At 42.9% G+C, this 18,832-nt stretch overlaps 2 protein-coding genes across 6 annotated transcripts in view; one reads left to right on the top strand and one right to left on the bottom strand.

Annotated features, from left to right (window-relative positions):
- Positions 1-2,417, bottom strand: part of Grap2 (GRB2 related adaptor protein 2) — a 78,577-nt gene extending 76,160 nt beyond the window's left edge. Inside the window, exon 1 of one of the 2 annotated variants that reach the window (XM_031349831.1) lies at positions 2,024-2,417. The gene's annotated coding sequence lies outside the window, so the exon portion shown is untranslated. The remainder of the gene's footprint in view (positions 1-2,023) is intronic. The other variant, XM_031349849.1, reaches the window with a different exon arrangement.
- Positions 2,418-9,297: 6,880 nt separating this feature from the next.
- The window catches only part of Enthd1 (ENTH domain containing 1), a 108,956-nt gene continuing 99,421 nt past the window's right edge, over positions 9,298-18,832 (top strand). For all 4 annotated transcript variants that reach the window (XM_031349812.1, XM_031349796.1, XM_031349806.1 and 1 more), the window contains exons 1-2: positions 9,298-9,409; positions 14,272-14,767. In XM_031349812.1, coding sequence (XP_031205672.1) covers positions 14,419-14,767 — 349 coding nt within the window. In that variant the 5' untranslated portion in view covers positions 9,298-9,409; positions 14,272-14,418. The remainder of the gene's footprint in view (positions 9,410-14,271; positions 14,768-18,832) is intronic.

The raw sequence follows: 18,832 nt of genomic DNA, 5'->3' as shown, positions 1-18,832 counted from the left end.
CCTACTATGTGAGTCCCAGGGATTGAACTCACGGAACTGGATTTGCTGGCAAGCATCTTTACTCTCTGAGCTACCTGGCTGCCCTACTTCAACAAATTTTGACCTTGTTTCACAGGAGCTTGAAGATTCTGTCTCTTGGACTGACCCAGTGGCAACTGTTGCTCAGTTAAGAAACCCCAATGGAATCACACTTAATGACATATTTGTGAACAATTATGGACTTTTCTAGAGCCTGGGAAAGGGGCACATTTTTTGCTGAAGTTCAGGCCTGAGCTCTTTAAGCTGCCAACACGAGCAGGTATTATTCTTTGGGAATCAACAGGCCCATGGAAATCACTGGCAGCTCTTCCAGGAGGCAATGGTTCCAAAAGAGCAGGCTCTAGGCAGCAAGAGAGATGCCTTTTGTACAAGAGACGGGGAGAAAAATGATTAAGATTTAGAGAAATAATAATGTTCCCATCATGTGTTTTCACAGCTCCTTTCCCTAAGGTATATGGTATTTATGTTAACTCTTGTATTCTTATGGTGTCCCTCTGAGGTAGGTATAAAACAACTGAAGGCCTCAGACACGGAAGCTATTGTTAGAAGCAAAGGCATTTCTTCATATTGAATAGATCGATCACCTCCTTCCCCTCAGCTTCAGTAAAGTCATTTTTAAAAGATGAAAGCTATTATAATTTAGGGAGAATAAGATTACAGTTTACTATGTGGGAGACTCTCCGAGTTGAGTTTAATAGGGTAGTTTTCGTCAGTGATGTGGGGCTGCCTCCTTTTACAGAAAACCAGAACATAAAACACAAAACAATTCTCAAAAAGGATATTAAGTCAGAAATTTTTAAAACTTGGCATTGAAAGATACTACTTGCAGGAGTGTCTTTGAGTTCGAGGTCAGCTTGGTCTACAGAGCGAGAGTGAGTTCCAGGACAGCCAGGGCTACACAGAGAAACCCTGTCTTGGGGGTATGGGGTGTAGGAGGGAGATCCTATTTAATAGTGGCTCCTCTTTCAAGAGGATCTCTCTAAAATTGTACTATGAATATCAAGCTTTGTAGGCCATGTTGAGTCACTGAAAGAGGCCAAATTAAACTGAATGTCCTTTCTGAAATCAAAAATGAAGAAAAAAAGATAAAGGGACCCGATAACAGTTTATAATAACAGTTTATAATAAATGTACCCATGTGCAAGACTCCTCCACTGAAGTTTCTTACCCTCTGACAACGTGTGCTCGTAACTGCTTTATCCCTGTGGTGGTTTAGAGCCCAAGTAGCCCCCTTTAGTTTGCCTCTGGATGAGTATTTCTAATGATATACAAATTGTTACATATGCCTTATTAACAAGGCTGCGTTTGAGGTAAGTGGATGTAGTCATGGTTAAGTTAGTGAAAACCTGGTCTTTGCATTTCTTCCTCATGTTCTGAAACAGATGGGGACAAGAGCAGAAACCTAAAGATGGTCCTAAAGATGCCACATGACTATTAATAAAGAGACAAAGATAGACAACACCCTCTCCTCATGCCTTCCCACGGGAAGTTTTCTCTTATTAAAGGAACCCAGACTAGTGTTCTTCATAAAGGGAGCAAATGCCGCCAGAACTAGCAGTTTGAGTTGGTGAAGAACTTGAGCTCGAGCGAGCTGCTGACCTCAAAGTCCGTGCTCCATTCCTGGACACTCAACCCCCTGCCACCTCCACTTCACTATCGAAGGGAGATTTTTACCTCTGGGACCTCAACATCCAAAGTCTTTTCCAGAGATCGCTCTGAAGCCAGTTAGTGGAAATGCTGTTTTTCTTTTCTATGGGCTGAGTAAAGAACCAAGTTTTCTCTGGTTCATTTCACAGAAGTTGAATCCAACCCCTCCTAACATAAGCCCATTAGATGAGAAGCCTAGGTGATGGGCTGAAGTGTTGCCAGCGAAGTTCAGAAAACCAGTAGGACGAGCTTTCATTAGATTTGGCTTACAGAGAACAGAATCTTAAAAGCGCTCGAGGTTTCCAGAGGGCGCGCACCCACGTTGCTTGACACATACCTTTGGGAAGCGAAGAGGTTGAGTTGAGTGTGTATCTCGGCTTTTGACAACGAGTTATTAGATTCGTCTTTTGCCAGTGGGAAGATGCATTCAAATGTCAAGTTTACCGCGCCGCCTCAGCTTACAGGTCTGCCTTGTGCTGGCTTCAGAGCACCACACTGAAGCAGGGTGCAAGCCCCAGATCCATCAATATAGCTTCCTCCTCCCTGCCTCTTGCTCTCCCTCCAAGCTACCCCCAGCCAGTCTGCAGTCTGCTGGCAAACCACACAGGAACTAGCAGACACCCTGCTGCGCAGAGCTGGGCGTGAGCCTTAGATTATGTGGTTTTGTGTTCTTGCTGCTAGAGTCGAACCAAAACGCAGGAGGTTCACCGAAACATGCCTGCCCCTTGACGTTTCAGTTTTAACAAAACCTGCCTGCCCACAACGCTCACATTCACATAAGAAAACTTCTGAAAGCCCGCCTGCCCCCAACGCTCACATTCACACAAGACAACTTCTGAGTTTAGATATGGTCCAGTAACAAGCTGCTGCTGGCCTCTTGAAACGCAAAGGCCACTGGGAAAAAGTTAAAGTCTTCCCTGGTCAATCATGATGTTAAAATCACAGAGAAATCGCTTGCTAAGTGTATCTCAGCCCATTTACATGACTCTTAGCTTGTGATATAAGTCTTGACCCAAGAGAGAAGGAAGAATACGGGTGGGAGGCTAAGCGAGTTCTGTTAGAGACACATGCTTACGGGGTTAAACAGTGGATGAGCCAGGGGTTCTAAGACCAGGCTTGCCATGGTCATGGTCATGAGTGAGGATCTTTCCTTGGACCCGTGGGACTTCACGTTCTCTTGAGCAAGCTGGATCCACGGTTCTCTGACAATTTAAGAATCATCATCTCCCTCAACTTCCCCAGTTTTCACCTTCACATTTCTAACTCGCCCTGCCCCCACACCACCTGCATACAGCCTGTTGAAGCCTCTCTTCCTTTCTCTTTGTTCTTGTATCTTTTGCACAAAAAGGAGATGTAGTTCAACAGACTGAGCAAAGCCTTTAGAGTTTGGAGGCTGGACCCAAGGCGAAGAAGGACATTTCCAGATGCCTCTGGCATTAATCTTTGGATAATTTTCTCTATTTGATTCAATTTCAAGTTCTAAAAGTTTTTAACTTAGTCTTCATTCCTGCCTTCTGATAAATGCTTCCTTAAATGATAAACTTTTCTAAAAATTTATCTTATTTTATCTTATTTTATTTTTTGGTTTTGCGAGAGAGAGTTTCCTGGAACTTGCCCTGTAGACCAGGCTGGCCTCAAACTCAGAGATGCACCTGCACTACCTCTGAGTGCTGAGATTAAAGGGGTGCACCACTACCACTGGGCTTGAAGATTTATATTTAAAAAACTCCTTTCTCATTATAATCGCTCACTTTTTTTTTTTGAGGCCTGTTTTCTTAGGTACTATCTATAGCCCAGGCTATGCCCAGGCTATGCCCAGAACTCTTTGACTTCCAGCTGCAGCCTCAAGATTTGGGTCCAGTTGGCCCCAGTGCTGGGTTTATAGATGTGTGCTATCATGCCTTCTTGATTATGCATTTTAATCGAAACAGGAAAGAAGAAGCATGGTATAGAACTGGCACGTTTCTTTGGTCATCGTAGATGCTCAGTAAATACTCATCAAATGGGCTAGAAGAAGTAATTTGCAGCTCCCAACTCCTTAGTAATGGGATGTTTAAAAGATTTTAGTTTTAATTATGTGCACATGTGTATGCATGTGCATAGGAATGCAATGCCCATGGAGACCAGAAGAGTGCTAGGTCTCCTGAAGCCGGGCTAACAGACCACAGTGAGCTGCTCAACATAAGTCCTTACTGGGTCATTTCTCCAGTTTCTTTTCTTATTAATGCAAGACTGTACAATTTTCTTAGAGCTATGTTGCCTGTGAGCGGGATAGCCACTGCTTTCACATTACAAAGAATTTTAAAGATAACGCATCACAGTAACACTGGCTTCAGGGTCCCACCTTTGTGATCTAAGGACCTTCTTACATTAAACAGCTCCACTGCCAAGTTCCAGGGCTCTGAGAGCCCCTGGTGAGCATCTTTCTCAGCAGCAGTTCCCAAGTCAGCAGTATGGGATAGCTAACCATGACTCCCTCAGCTTGCAAGGCTGGTTGTGGGCAGGAAGGGGAAATGGCGAATGGTTCTACCCAGAACCTCTTAGAGGGGTTTCAGCAGGTACCCTAAAATGGAATTCCTCTCCTTCTGAATAAAGGGCAGAGTGCAGAACAAGTGCTCACTGACTGGCAGGCGTGATAGGCAGCGCAGAGATGGGCATAAAGCCACCTCAATGGTTTACTTCATGTCAGCTCTGTGACTGAAGGAGGACAAAGTCACAGCATGGGAATAAAGACCCCAGTGTGAGGACATCTGCATTTCAGCCTTTGCTGTCAGGAGACACTTAGAAAAAATAGTAAGTAATTGGGAGGATTCAGGATGTGTGAAATCCCACTTATCCTCAATAGAGAAAATTTCTTTAAAAACCATGCTTGCTTAAAAAAAAAGATCCAGCAATTCCTTTTGAAGGGTCATCATTCATAACAGAACTTCTTATGTGCAACTGTGCTTAATTTCATTTTAGAGTAAAATATATACTTCTGATTCAATAGAGTGCATTAAGATGTTCAGTCACTCAATAAAGTGCAGACATTTTCTCCGTGCTTGGCTCTAGGAATGGGCTAGGAATATGCTCGGGAACATGGTGCAGCCTTTACCTTGATGAATCCTGCGTTCGGGTGAAGGGAGAAACAATATCACAGCCTGGCAGATGTCTGGGGGTAGCAAGGACTCACAGCTACAAAGCCTTAGGATGAGAATGAACTTGCCACAGTGAGCGAGGCAGAGAAGCGGGTTCAGAGGTCAACAGGAGCAGAGCATCAGGCAGAGCCTTGGCTGCTGTGGCAAAGCCTGGAGACTTTATTCTGAGTGAGGTGGGAGCCAGTGGGAGACTCTGAATCTAGAGTAATGAGAGTTGGCTTGAGGTTTTAAACTTCCCATGGATCCTCCTTGACTGTTGTGCAAGCTGTCCTCCGACCATAATGGCCATTACCATCTGAAACAGCAGCTGTACCACATGCCCTCACGTGTGCATGCACACACGCAGTTCTCAAAACCTGGCTTACTGGCATTTCTTCATAGCACTCCAGAGGGGCAGGGGATGGCCCTTAGGCTGAGATTCCAGCCATTCCTTCTTGCACCCTTCCTGCCCTCCAGCTGCAGGTAACTCTGTCAGTAGCAAGTGGAGTCTGTATACAGAGGGTGATCGTGAAGTCTAACCAATCCCAATACTTAGGAGCCCAAGGCAGAAAGACTGACATGAGTTCAAGCCCAGCCTAAGTTATATCGTAAGTTCTAGATCAGCCTGGGTTATAGTGTGAGGCCCTCTCTGGAGGCAGAGGCAGGTAGATTTCTGTCAGTTCAAGGCCAGCCTGGTAACATTATTGTATCATCTACTGGAATGTAGCATGGATGACCCATTTCTTTGGTAGCCATCTTGTATCTTAAAAGGAATCTGATAATTATGACATAAAGTCAAGCATCCAGAAGGACACTGGGATTCACAGCCTGAGAAACTGGAACAAGGCAGTGTCACTGAGACAGGAGACAATGTGAAGGAGCCTGAGTGGAGGAAAGGATGAGGGTCTGGACATACTAATTTAGAAATGTTAGTGAGCCATCCTAACAGGAAGCCTAGAGCCCTTAATAGACAAGTGTAAAGGTCAAGAGAGACCAAGACTGCCAATGAGACCTTGAGAGTTGTGGGTGTGTTGGGGGTTCAAAGATGGAAGACCAAACACTGACCTCCTGGGGCATGAAGCTAGTTAGAGAAGATAATCTTTTGGAGTAAGGACACCTCCAAATGGGAGAGCTAGTAGCAGTAGGCTTACTGGGGTCAGAGGAATCCTGGAAGCTAAGCAGAGTGAAGTCCATTGACTTAAAATACTCCCAGTTCAGAAAACTAAAACAAAAAACCCAACAAGACAAAAAGGCAACAATAACCGCCCCTTCCCATGCAACTCATAAAATTAGTACTGGGGGTGTGGGGTACTACAGTATTGTAACTAAGTTGTGACCCCCAAATGGAGAGAAACCGTTATAAGGGCTCCCCTTACCTAATATTACATTAGGGGAGTTCATTTCACCAGCGTGGTTCCCTCCCCACTTCTGCTGAACCTAAGCAACTCCTGGGCAGCTGGCCTCTCCGCCTTATGGAGGCTGCAGTCTTTAGTGGGGTCTCACCTATCTCCAGCGGCCTCACCAGTCACTTTCTGTGTGCTGATCCCCTCAAGGCTTCAGAGTTGGCTGCAAATCTCCTCTCCATTCCACTTCTCACCACTAGTCTGTCTCCCAGTGGTCTTCAACTCGCAGGATCCTCATACTAAAAATGTCCAAACCAGAACTTATCTCTTTTTCCTGCTAACCCATCTCAGATAATCATCTGCCTAATCTTGATGAACAACAGACACTGTCACCCCAGAAAGAAACTAGAATCACCAGAGGTGCCTCCTTCTTTTCTCTCACTCCGACACGACTTGGCGTCAAGCCCAGAGACAACTGGAATGTCATGCACACCAGGCCCCTTACAGCCATTCTCCCTTAGATGGAGGACGCACGCTCAGACTTCAGTGGATGCTTGACACGCCAGTGCACCACACTCTTTATGAACTATGGTTTTTCCTGTATATGCATATCAATGTGTCAATGATACTGTTTAACTTACACATTAGGCATAGTAAGAGATGACTAACGATGAAGAACAGCCATAATATACTTCAATAAATGTTACATGGAGGCTAGGCACACCCTGTTTAATCTTAGCACTCCCAACAGGCAGGAGGTTCTCTATAAGTTCGAGGCCAGCCTGGTGGTATACACAGCGAGTTCCAGATCAGCCTGAGCTACATAATGAGACTGTCTCAAGAAGCAAAGCAAAACAAGGGGCTGGAGAGATGCTGGAAATATCAGCAGTTAGGAGCCTTTGCTGTTCTTGAAGAGGAGCCAGGCTTGGTTCCCAGCACCCACATGGTGGCTCCCAAGCATCTGGAACTCCAGTTACAGGGGATTCAATCCCTTCATCTGAGCTCCTTGGGCAACAGACACAGTTTGGAGTATAGACAGGCAAAATACTCAAAAGTATCTCACTGTCGTGTGTTCACCTTTTAAAATCCAGTGCCTGGTTAATGTCAGGAAAGAAGGGCAGCAGGCACTGTGAAGTAATCTTAGGCTACCGTAAAGAGGAGCAGGCACTGTGAACTAGATGTAGGGTACTGTAGTGGGTTACTCAAAGCACAGCCATGGGTCAACAACCCACCCAATAGCCTTTAAGTGACTAGTGGAGAGACAGCATAGACAACACACCTACATTGGAAAAGGGGATATTTTGAGTCCCACATGGAATGGAGTGGGGTTGTTCAGAGCATGATGCTATCAAAATGGCATCAAATTTAAACTTTATGATTTTTTTAAATTATTCACTTAGTACTTCTGGGCTACAGTTGACTGAGGGTAACTGAAACTGAATTTGAGGCTGTGGTAAAGTGGGTACTTCTGTGTTTCTGTCTCGGGACCTTCTTCACTTATTCCCAGAATTACCTCAACATTCCATTCTCTCAAGTCTTCTGAGCACATGCAAAAATTTCCCTCAAGAGAGAGAAAATGGAATTGTTTTTAAAAATTGCAATCTCTGGTCTCACGGTCTGGCAGGTAGACTCGTGACTGGAAATTTCAATGGGATTCAAAGTCAAGGATGGAAGATTGTCTTTAGACAGGGGAGAGAGGGCAGAGTTGGTCACCAGCCATTAGGGTCGAGGGTTCTGTTAAATCACTTGCTTATTGGACCTCCTAAACAATCCTTGTTACCTGTGTGTTCCTACAAGTTCACCTCCTCCAGGAACTCTTTGATCCCACTGTACTCTATGGTCGCCTTTATCCTGTAACCTTTTATTCAGGTGACTTTAATCAGACTACAATTTCCTTGAATTCTCATGGTTTCACGTAGTGTCTAGCATATGGCAGATTCTTAATGATACAGAATGAATACAGTTCCAATCAAACATAAAATGGGATAATAATGACCAATTTTAGCAGATCTTTGAAATGTGCACAAGATATAAGTGAATTATAACTTAATATATAAATTACTTGTTTGTACCCTCACTACCTTGTAGAATAAAATCTAAATTTCTTGGACTGACAGTCAAGGCCCCAGACAATGTGACTTCCAGGCCGCTTTCTCATTTTGCTTCTGGCTAAGCATTCATTATATTATCTCCAGGTAAGTAATATTTCAAACACACCAACCTTTTTCATACATCTCATGATTTCATATTTTACTTCCCTATTGACAGGTCAGTATCAATGACGTTGGCTACTAAATAATCGAAGCCATGGAGGGTTAAAAACAATCAAACCTTACTTTCTACTACAAATTATTTTCCTACCCTTTATGCCTTTCCATCCTGGTCAAGATTTCATTCAGTTACCAGAGTGTTTTAAAACACGAACTCGATTATACTGTCAGTGTCCATAGGGAGAAGGCTCCTTGGGATTTGTCTTTTCTCTGTCACTTTATCTCCCTCCACTGTTGTTCCACTAATGGCTTTTTTTTCCTACAGTCACAGCCACTAGAGGACTTGTAGTTTCACTGAGATAATAGGCGCTCTCTGTCCTCCTCTTCTTTGTCTACCCCTTGAACTTCCTGTCATCCTTTAAGATTTAATTCAGATGTAAAGTGTTCTGTGAAATCTGCCCTTAAATACTCCTTGGCAGAATTAGATGCTCGCTCCTCTCTCATTATGCAATACATATCTTGTCACAATCTTTTATGACTGTGCCTGTCACCTCCACTAACCCGTAAACTCAGGCAGCACGAGGCTGCGCTTTATCTCTGGGTCCTTCCTGCCGGGTACAAAGCGTGTGCTCACTGCTCATGGGCTGAATATATCAAAGAATAGCCCTCGGTGAGACCTGGAGCTGTTCTCGGAGCTACTGCGTTGCTGACCATTAGACTCGCTGCTTTCCACCTCTAGGCTATAAGTCCTTCAAGCTCCGAGGTGGCAGTCCATTACAATTACAATAGGGACGCAAAGTGTAAAACACCTAGAAAGCAATGTTAGAACAGTGCCACTGGCCCAGACTGCATAACAAGGACTTTTGCCTTCGATCTGTTTGATCCTTCCGCAGACATCTTGCTAAAGCGCCTGCAAGTGGGCCGGAAGTTAGGAACCGGAAGCGAGGGAGCAGAAGCAAGGAAGCGGAAATTGGCAACGGCATGGGCGCTTGCGTCTCTTTGAGGAGGCCGAAGAGCCCGGGGGGGTTGATTTTGGTGAGGAAGAGATCCTCAGGTAGGTGGCTGGAAGGGCCCACTGGGTAGTAACCTCTAGGTGGATGGAGAGAAGCCTTCCCAACTAACCCTCCTGTTGCCACCATTCAGCCTAGACTCGGAACAGGCAGGCCTGCGGGCCCTGAGGCTGAGGCCACCAGATGCCATGTGGCTCCTCCCTCCTTCCAGAAGTTTCTTCAGTGAAGTTCCCCATCTAAGGAAACTGTGTCCGTTTTTTATACAGTCGTCAGTATGGGTCTCTTGTGTGATTCAGTGACCCAGCTCACTATTCCAAACCCCCTGTTGAAAAATGAAAATGGTGCTAGACCCTGTCTAGCGGAAGTTGAGGCTCCCAGTCTCCACCCTCCATTTTTTCAGAATTCTCTTCAAATCCCTTGTCTTTTTTTCTTGCCTCAGCCCTGTGGGGTGTACTTTGTGCTGTAGCTGGGAGAACTAAGGCACAGAGATGACATTAGTTAGGGAATGGACCTCAAATCCCTGCAGTTGATCTTAAATGCACGGAGGTGACACCTGTCAAAACCACAGAGTAGCCATTCCTTTGGGGGTTGGGGTAGGGTGAGAATTGTGGCTTGTGCACCTGTTTCCCTTATTCCCCTCCTTCCTTAGGATGGAGGTTACCATGTAATAAGCTTTGGGAAAATCGCTGAACTCAGTAGTGGCTCAAAAGAGTCTCTCGGCCTCTTTCAGTGTGGAGTTCTCTCCATCCAAACCATAATCTCTTTCAATGCCACAGTGTTCTCTGTAATGGCTTAATTAACAATCTCAGGCAGAACCAGTTTCCTCCTGAGCCAAACTCAAGTCTGTAGTCAGAACGTGAAGAAACAATAACTCTGCATTCCTCCTAGCACTCTCTTAAATGTCGTCTTTCCAGAGATGCCTTTGGGAACTTATTTTCTTAGATATTATTGTTAATATTGCCCCAAGTCTGGATAGTTTTTCTAGGTTTTGTTTTTTGTTTTTGTTTGATTTTTGTTTGTTTGTTTAAATTTTTACGTATAGGTCTTTTGTGTGCATGGACATTTGTGCACCTTGTGTGTGCAGTACCTGCATAGGCCAGAAGGGATGTCAGAGCCCTTGGAACTGGAGTTACAGATTGTATTAGCTGCCATGTAGGTGCTGGGAATAGAACCCTAGTTTGCTGGAAGAGCAGTTAGTACTTTTAACCACCAAGCCATCTCTCTAACCCTTCCCTCTGGTTCTTCAGTTTTCGATTACGAAATCTGAAGTTTCGAAGACCAGTTTCCCCTTTTAACTTAGTAGTGAGATCTGAACTGAAGTGAGGTCCTATAACCTCTATGCCAAATAGCTACAAGTTTTGTTGCAGATATGTTGGTGGGGCTTGTTGCTCCGAGCATTCCTACTCCTTACTGAGTGTGTTCTGTAATGTGTGGTACAGGCACTGTAGTGCTTTTCAAAACAACAGCAAAACTTCAGTTCAACTGGCCTCAAGGAAACTCTGTGGGATTGTGGACCACTAGTTTAACATCATCTGATAAATGTTTTCCTGTCTCAATTCTGGTAAAATGACGGGGAAGGAACAGTTGTTGGGGAAGCGGGCAGAACCAAAAAGAAAACTAAGAGACTTATTCCAGGCCAAGCCAGGCCAGGCGCGCACACACACACAGACACACACACACACACTCACACACACACTCACACACACATACACGCATGCACACACACGCACACACACACAGACACACACACACAGACACAGACACACACACACAGACACACACACACTCACACACACACACACACACACACACACACACACACACACAGGAAGAGAACCAGATTCAGCTTCAGGCCAGGCACACACACACACACAGACACACACACACACAGACACACACACAGACACACATACACAGACACACACACACACACACACACACACACACACACACACAGGAAGAGAACCAGATTCAGCTTCAGGCCAAGCGCGCGCGCGCACACACACACACACACACACACACACACACACACACACACAGGAAGAGAACCAGATTCAGCTTCATCATGTATTTGCTTCAGAAATATTTAACTAAGAAAGTTCCTTGTCTAAACAGGAAGTTTTTGACCATAGGGAACACGATTTACATTTCTTCCCAACACTGTATAAATGGTTCTCGAGAGATATTTGTTGGTTGCTTTGAAAATATTTGCTCAAATTCTAAACTTTTACATACATGACAATTACAGGAGCTGGATTTTTTTTTTTAAATGTCATTTTTGAAATTGAAAGCTGTAGAGTCAGTTCCAGGTTATCCCAAAACAGACTCATTTAGTCATCTGGTCATTCTGTCCTCTCATGTGTCCTGGGTTCAATCAACAAGTAGTTAAGTATATATTATTTTAAATGTCAGGAAGGAAATCTGAGTGCCAAAAGAGAGATCAAATGGCTGTTGAAAGACTATTATGGGATGACCTTTATAGTGAGAGAAGAGCACAGATGACGATGAGTCTGAGACAGGAATTGCCTTTCCCCCTCTTATTTCTCAGTGTGATGGTGGTGCAAGTGGCCAGACAACTGAGAGTCCAGTGTGGAAACTTGCCTCCTTGCCACCGATTTTTTCTCAGATGCCATATAGTCACAAGGAGCCTGATGACAGGAGCACATTCAGAGACACACACTATTAGGTGGACACAGACATAGGCTCTACTAACCCAGTCTCAGGTGGCTATGATGTCACTAAGTGATATAATTTTGTGTGAGCACAATCCTGTATGGCATCCTTGCCCGAAGCATCTGTGAGCACACGGCTGTAATTGCAACCCCCAGGCTACCTAGAGGTCTGAGGACAAGCGTTCCTCTAGAGCTGACTGTCTGAATCATAATAAGCTCACAATATTTACAACTAGCACCAGTTACTGAGTTCTTTATGACAGAATGGTGGCTCATTATATGTTCATGACACTCTGTGTGAGCAAGTGATATTAATTTACCTATCTAGACTTTCTTTTTCTTTGTGGCATTTGTAACAGCTGGGTGAGTGTTTAGTTTTGGCATGGTGCTAGGCACATCCATTTTAAACTACTGTTTTGGGTAAGAAGGCTCTTAATTTTTTTTTTCAGAAAACAGAACATTCGTTTAAGAAAACACTTCAAAAATTTGAGGATGCAGTTTAGAGAACATAGGAAAACTGAATAATAAATGCAGTCTTTCCAAAATATAAATAGGTAGCTATAAAAACAAAAGACTTTTTAACAACTGTTCAATTCCAGCAAGTTATAATTCTAAGGCAGTTTTTTTTTTTTTAAGAAAAAATAGATTTGTGAAGACACAGATCAATATTTGTTATTCTAGGCTGGTGTTAACAGTGCAGCTCTGCATTGAGTGAGTTTGGTAGAGGGGAAAAAAGGATGGTAGAAATTGAAAAATTTAATAGCATACCGAACCATTATAAATCAGGTTTTCACTGTAGGAGGAAGTCAGACAAAATGCTCATATTCGAGGTGCAAATGAGGCAGCCAGAACGTCACAGAAACACACCTTTCTTTTTCTTTATAGGATAAGGTCTCTTTCTGAGAAATCTTAATTAAATCGATCATATTTTCTATCTCATTTATTTGAGAGTGCATTAGGTTTTAATCAAAAGGTGGAGAGGCTGAAGGGTTAATTAGCTCTTGTTTTTAAAAGGTGATAGTTTATTTAGCCATGCTTCTGAAAATTATGTTTTCCCTTGACACACAAATTAATCAGGCATGAGCTAGGAGCCAAGGAGGCCAAGGAAGCAAAACTAAAAATGCCAAACAGTCGTTATGAGTTTGATCTTTTTTTCTTTTGGATATGTGCAGCTTTGATAGCAAAATCTGATTATAGTTCATCTAGGCTTCGTTGGGTCTGAATGCTCATCAGGGCTTGAAATCAATTTGGCACAGTGCCTTGGTCCCTGTCGGAGGTGAATCACCAGAGAAATTACAAACTAAGTGACTCACCTTCCTGCAGAGTAATGAAAAAGAGGGAGGGACGGTTTCATGTAAATCAGAAAGTGATAATTCTCGAGCATCTTCTGAATTCTTGGGGCCTAGTACCTTTTAAGTTTGAATGCATTTTTATATTAATCTAAATGCTTCTCTTCTATGTATATGAGAAACTGTCAGACTCATGCTAATCACTCCAGGCACTCACTTGGGGAGTTCCTCGAGCCATATCATTTATAAATACCGCTTTGATACTCTTGAATGTTAAAAAACCACACCTTTCCCCCTGAAAGCAAGTAAAGAAAGTAATTGAAACTTTCCCTCCAGTTTGCTAGGTGAAAATGCTGGCTTTGAGTACCGGGCATTGGCTGTAATCCAAGGAGGTAGAATATTTGTCTTAATGTCGGCTCACTAGATAGACAGAAAGCAGCGGCTGCTCAGGTTTGACCAGAGTGCTTTGTGGTTCCAAGGAGAACGTGGTTATGGGTACGAGGAGGTCCTCACACTCAGTTTTCACCACCATTCAAATTATTTCCAGGACACAATGTTTGTGTAATGGTAGCATGTGTTAGGAAAGAGATGTCAGAGTGCAAATGCTCCCTGAAATACGAATCTGTCTCCTGTGTGTGTCAGCCTTTAAGCTTGTTGCATTCCTTGCCAAGGGGGTGGAGTGATATTTTCTGCAGAACATTTTAGGAGCAGATAGATAGACTAGCTACGTTTCTTTGGATAGTGGAGGTCAATCTTGTGAGGGATTTTCCCATGTTCATCCTAAGTACATCTATATAGAGTCCTCTCCTCCCTCTGGTGAAGTGACAGGCTCTCTTGGAAACTAAATCTGGATTTTTTTTTCAGACTAACTTGGTCTTCTGTAGACAACACAGACTTTTTTTTTTTTTTTTGAGGAACTTACACATTTTTCTACTTTCCTTGCAGGAAATCGATACTTTACCATGTGGAGATGAATCATTTGTGTTTGAGAGCAGCAGAACCTGGGGCAGATCTGTCAGGCGCTCTGTAAACGAGTCACTCCTGATCCATTGCTCTCACCCTGTACCCCTCACCCTCAGACTCACTATAGCTATGTCATTCAGAAGGCAAGTGAAGAACTTCGTGAAAAATTACTCAGAGGCCGAAAAAAAAGTCAGGGAAGCAACTTCCAATGACCCCTGGGGCCCCTCTAGCTCTCTGATGTTAGCCATCAGTGACATGACTTTCAATGCGGCCTCCCTCTCGGAGATCATGCACATGCTGTGGCAGCGACTCAGTGACCATGGGAAGAACTGGCGCCACGTGTACAAATCCCTCGCCCTGATGGACTACCTCATCAAAAATGGCTCTAGGAAAGTTATTCAGTATTGCAGAGAGGGCATCTGTAACCTTCAAATGCTAAAGGATTTTCAACACATAGATGAAGCCGGCAAAGACCAAGGTAACAGTTCGTAAAAATTAGACAGGGTGCCTGAAAAGACAGGTGTGCAGAGCAGGGTTTTAAACCTTTAGCTGGATCGAGGTGGTTCTCAGTTTTGAGAGTGTCTTGTTGTGTTGCCTAGGCTGTCCTGAGCTTGCCCTCCAGCCCCAACCTCCCATGTGCTAGGTTGATGCGCACATCCTTATCACCCTGGAAGAGTTATCCTTAAATGTCTTAGCCACTATTTTCCTTAGACAGCTATGATTCTCATTTTCATCCTCTGTGTTGATTGTGGCACTTGGGAGAACAGTGTGTTTGCTTTCAAAAGAACATAGAACACATACAAGTCCTGATCCAGCGACGCCTCATAGAAAAACAAATACAGCAAATGAAAAGAGGAGACACTGCCATTTGTACATTGATGTCACTGGAATTCACAAGTGTAATTAAGTTGGAATTTAGTCATGAATTAGAGAAGTGTTTCTAGGGACTCTGGAATTTCTGAAGGCTGTGAAGATGGGCTCACTTAACCGAAGCACAAAAATTCAGGTCATAAGATAATTCTGGGTGTGGAGAGGAGATGGCATAGAAAGATGGTATAGAGTATCGAAGTGGATCGGTGCCAAATTTGCAAAGGAAAAGAGCCAACATTCCTTTCTTTTGTGTTAGAAATGCAGAGTTATAATTGTGCTTCAAGGGGTAGGCTTTAAGTCATAAAAGAGAATAAAGTTCACTTTACTCTCCATGATTACTGCACTTTCAAACAACATTTTAAAGAAATAGAAAAATTAGACAAAAAATAGTTTCTGTGTGCTCTTCTCCACCAGAACACTCTCTCCAATGTACATCAGTGAGGCACATTTGCTACAAGTGCAGCCAGAGTTGACACTACTGCTAATGTTCAGTTTATTTGTGTCATAGTTCTATAGGTTTTGGAAAGACATACTGTCCTGTGTCCACCACCCAGTGTAACACAGGGTTTTTCACTTCCTCGAGGATGCCTTATGACCCGCCCTCATCCTCTTCACCCTGGATGCCACTGGTCTTTATAGTTTTACCTTTTCCAGATGTTGTAAACTTCTTTAGACTGGTTTCTTTCACTGGCAGTATACCCCAAGGTTCTTCCATATCCTTCCATAGGTTGGAAGCTTGTTTCTTTTTATTTTTCCTCTTTATGAAAGGTTTTGTTGAGATATGCATGTACCATATAAATTGTAACTTAGATATATACATAATATAGTTACTTGTAAAATATAGGGCCATTTATATAAAGTAAATATAATTATAAGGTTGTTTATTATAAGATGTGATATCTATATCAACACTTGCCTTTTTGTAGTCACTTGTATTTATTTATTTTTTGAATCAGAATCTCATGTGGACTTGAGTTTATTAAGTAGCTGAGTTGAGTTGACCTTGAACTCCTGATCTTCCTACCCCTTCCTCCCAAGTGCTGGGATTAGCAGTGTATGTTACCATGCCAGGCTCATATTTTCATTTGTAAGTGTGCAGTTTGGTGTGTTCATTACATTTACTGTGTGAAACTCTGTTTAAACCTTTTCTAAATCACCATCAACATTAAGCAATAGCTCCTCGTTCCCATTCCACTGAGCCTCCATTTTCTATCTTGATTGACTTGACTGTTAAGCGCACGCACACGGAAGTAGAATTTTCCTGCGTATTTTTCTTCTCATTAGGCTTCTTTCTCTGACCCTATGGTCCTCGAGTCTCCTCCATGTGGTAGGATGTATCGGAACCCCATACGTTTATGGCTGAATAGCATTTGATTTTCTGTGATTACAACAGTTAAGCAAAGTTGTTCCTCTGGGGTGGTTCTACATGTGAGCCCTCTCTAATAGCGCTGCAGGAAACATGGCTGTGTGTCGGTTCAGGCCTCTGCTGTCAGTACTTTGGCTTGCTTAGAGAACAGTAGAATGGCTAGAGCATGCTAATGTCAGTGTCTGGCCTTTGGAGGATCTGCTGAGCTGTCTTTCATTCCCATCAACAGTGTAAGAGGGTTTCATTTTTCCCGGGTCCTTGCTAACACTTGTTATTAGTGTTAACACTTGTTATTTTGTCCATCCTAAAATTACAGTTAATCCTAATAGGTATGAAGTTGGACCTTGCTGTACCTTTGATTTACATTTTCCCAAAACTCATGATCTCAAGCATCATGCCCCTGCTGCTGGCACAGCTGTTGTCTTTTAGAAACATCTTTTTAAATTCTTTGCTTGTTTTCAAATGCGTTCTTTTATTGTTGACTTTTGAAAGTTCTTTATGTATTCTGGGTTCAAGACTCTTACCAGATAGGTGGCTTGAAAATATGTTATTCTGGAGGTTGCCTCTTTGCTTTTCTGATATGTCTGTCCTCCTATGCACAAAATTGTATTGTTATTTTAAAATAGAGTCTTACAGTGTATCCCTAGCTGGCCTGGAACTTTGCCCTGTAGATCAAGCTGGTCTTAAGCTCACAGATCCACCTGCCTCTGCCTCCCTGGTACTGGGATTAAAGATATGCACAACCAAATCTTGCTAGAAGTTTTAAATTTTGATGAAGTCTAATGTATCTGGTTTTCATTTGGTTGTTTTACTTATCATATCATATCATATCATATCATATATAAAGCGAATTATTGTCAAATACAAGGCTGTGAAGGCTGGCACCTGTATTTTCTTCTAAGAGTTTTGTGGTTTTAACTTTCTTGACTCTCTGAGCATTTCTTTGGCTGTGATGAAACACCATGACCAAAAAGCAAGGTAGAGAGGAAAGACAGGAACTCACACAGGGCAGGAAGCTGGAAGCAGGAGCTGATGAGGAGGCCGTGGAAGAGTGCTATTTATTGGCTTGCTTCCCTGGCTTGCTCAGCCTGATTTCTTATTGAACCGAAGGTGGCCAGCCCAGGGTTGGCCGCACCCACAATGCCCTGGGCCCTCCCTAATCAGTCACTAATTAAGAAAATGTCCTGCAGCCTGACTTATGGAGTATTTTCTTAATTGAGGCTCCTTCCTTTCAGGTAACTCTAGCTTGTGTCAAGTTGATATAAACTAGCCAGCACACTGCCTGATTCAGATCTTGGATTTCTGTTGACTGCATATTTCTGTATGATAGGAGATGGGGAGCCTGCTCCAATACTTTTGCATATGGATGTCTTACCACCCGTTGAAAAGAATGTTCTTCCCTGTTGAGTTACACTGGCCCCTTATGATAAGTTATTTCTGTAATCTGAAACCTCATAGATCCATGTATCTTTTCATATGCCAGCAGATTGCTATATCTTTGTAGTAATATTTGAAATCAAAGAGTGTAAGTACATCAACTCCACTCTTCCTTTTAAATAGCATTTTATTTATTCCAGGTCCCTTGCATTTCCTTGTGGATTTAGTGTCAACTTATCACTTTCTATTCAAACAAATGGCAGATAAAATTTTGGTTGGGATTGCATTGGCTTTCCAGACAAATTTGGGGAGCATTGCTATCTTATTATGAATTTTTTCTTTAATTTTTTTTTTTTTTTACTTTTTGAGCTTATAATATAATTATATAATTTCTCCACTCCTTCCAAACTCTCCAACATATTTCTACCTTTCTCTTTAAAATTTATGGCCTCTTTTGTGGGAAAATTCTGCTAATTAAGGTTGAACTCCATCATGACCTTGTCTGGGAAATTCTAAGCCCCCACATATGCCTCTACCTGAGGAATGTCACGCAGCCTCAGTTAGATTACTCAATTTCCTTTCTCCTGATAGCATCTGAGATTCATGAAATGCTTCCCCATATGAATGAGGCAATTTGGTACCCAAAGCCTTCAGCCAATGACATTTGCCCATCCTGGATGTTCCTATTCTAGTCCCCCAGAACTTTATAAACTTTCAGTCACCCTAAGTAAAGTTGATCTGCCTTCTGATAGCTTGTCCTATTGTGGCTCTTCACAAAATGTACTCACAGGGCTTCTGAACACCCACCCCCAGCCCCATTGTCTCTGCTCTCTTTGTCCACTGGACCATATCAGGGCCTTTGATCCATGAGAGAATATATTCTTTCTTTCTTTCTTTCTTTTTTTTTTTTTTTTTTTTTTTTTTTTTTTT

Source organism: Mastomys coucha, unplaced genomic scaffold (genome assembly GCF_008632895.1).
Source record: "Mastomys coucha isolate ucsf_1 unplaced genomic scaffold, UCSF_Mcou_1 pScaffold11, whole genome shotgun sequence".
NCBI classification, from domain to species: domain Eukaryota; kingdom Metazoa; phylum Chordata; class Mammalia; order Rodentia; family Muridae; genus Mastomys; species Mastomys coucha.
This window is presented reverse-complemented; position numbering and strand designations above follow the sequence as displayed.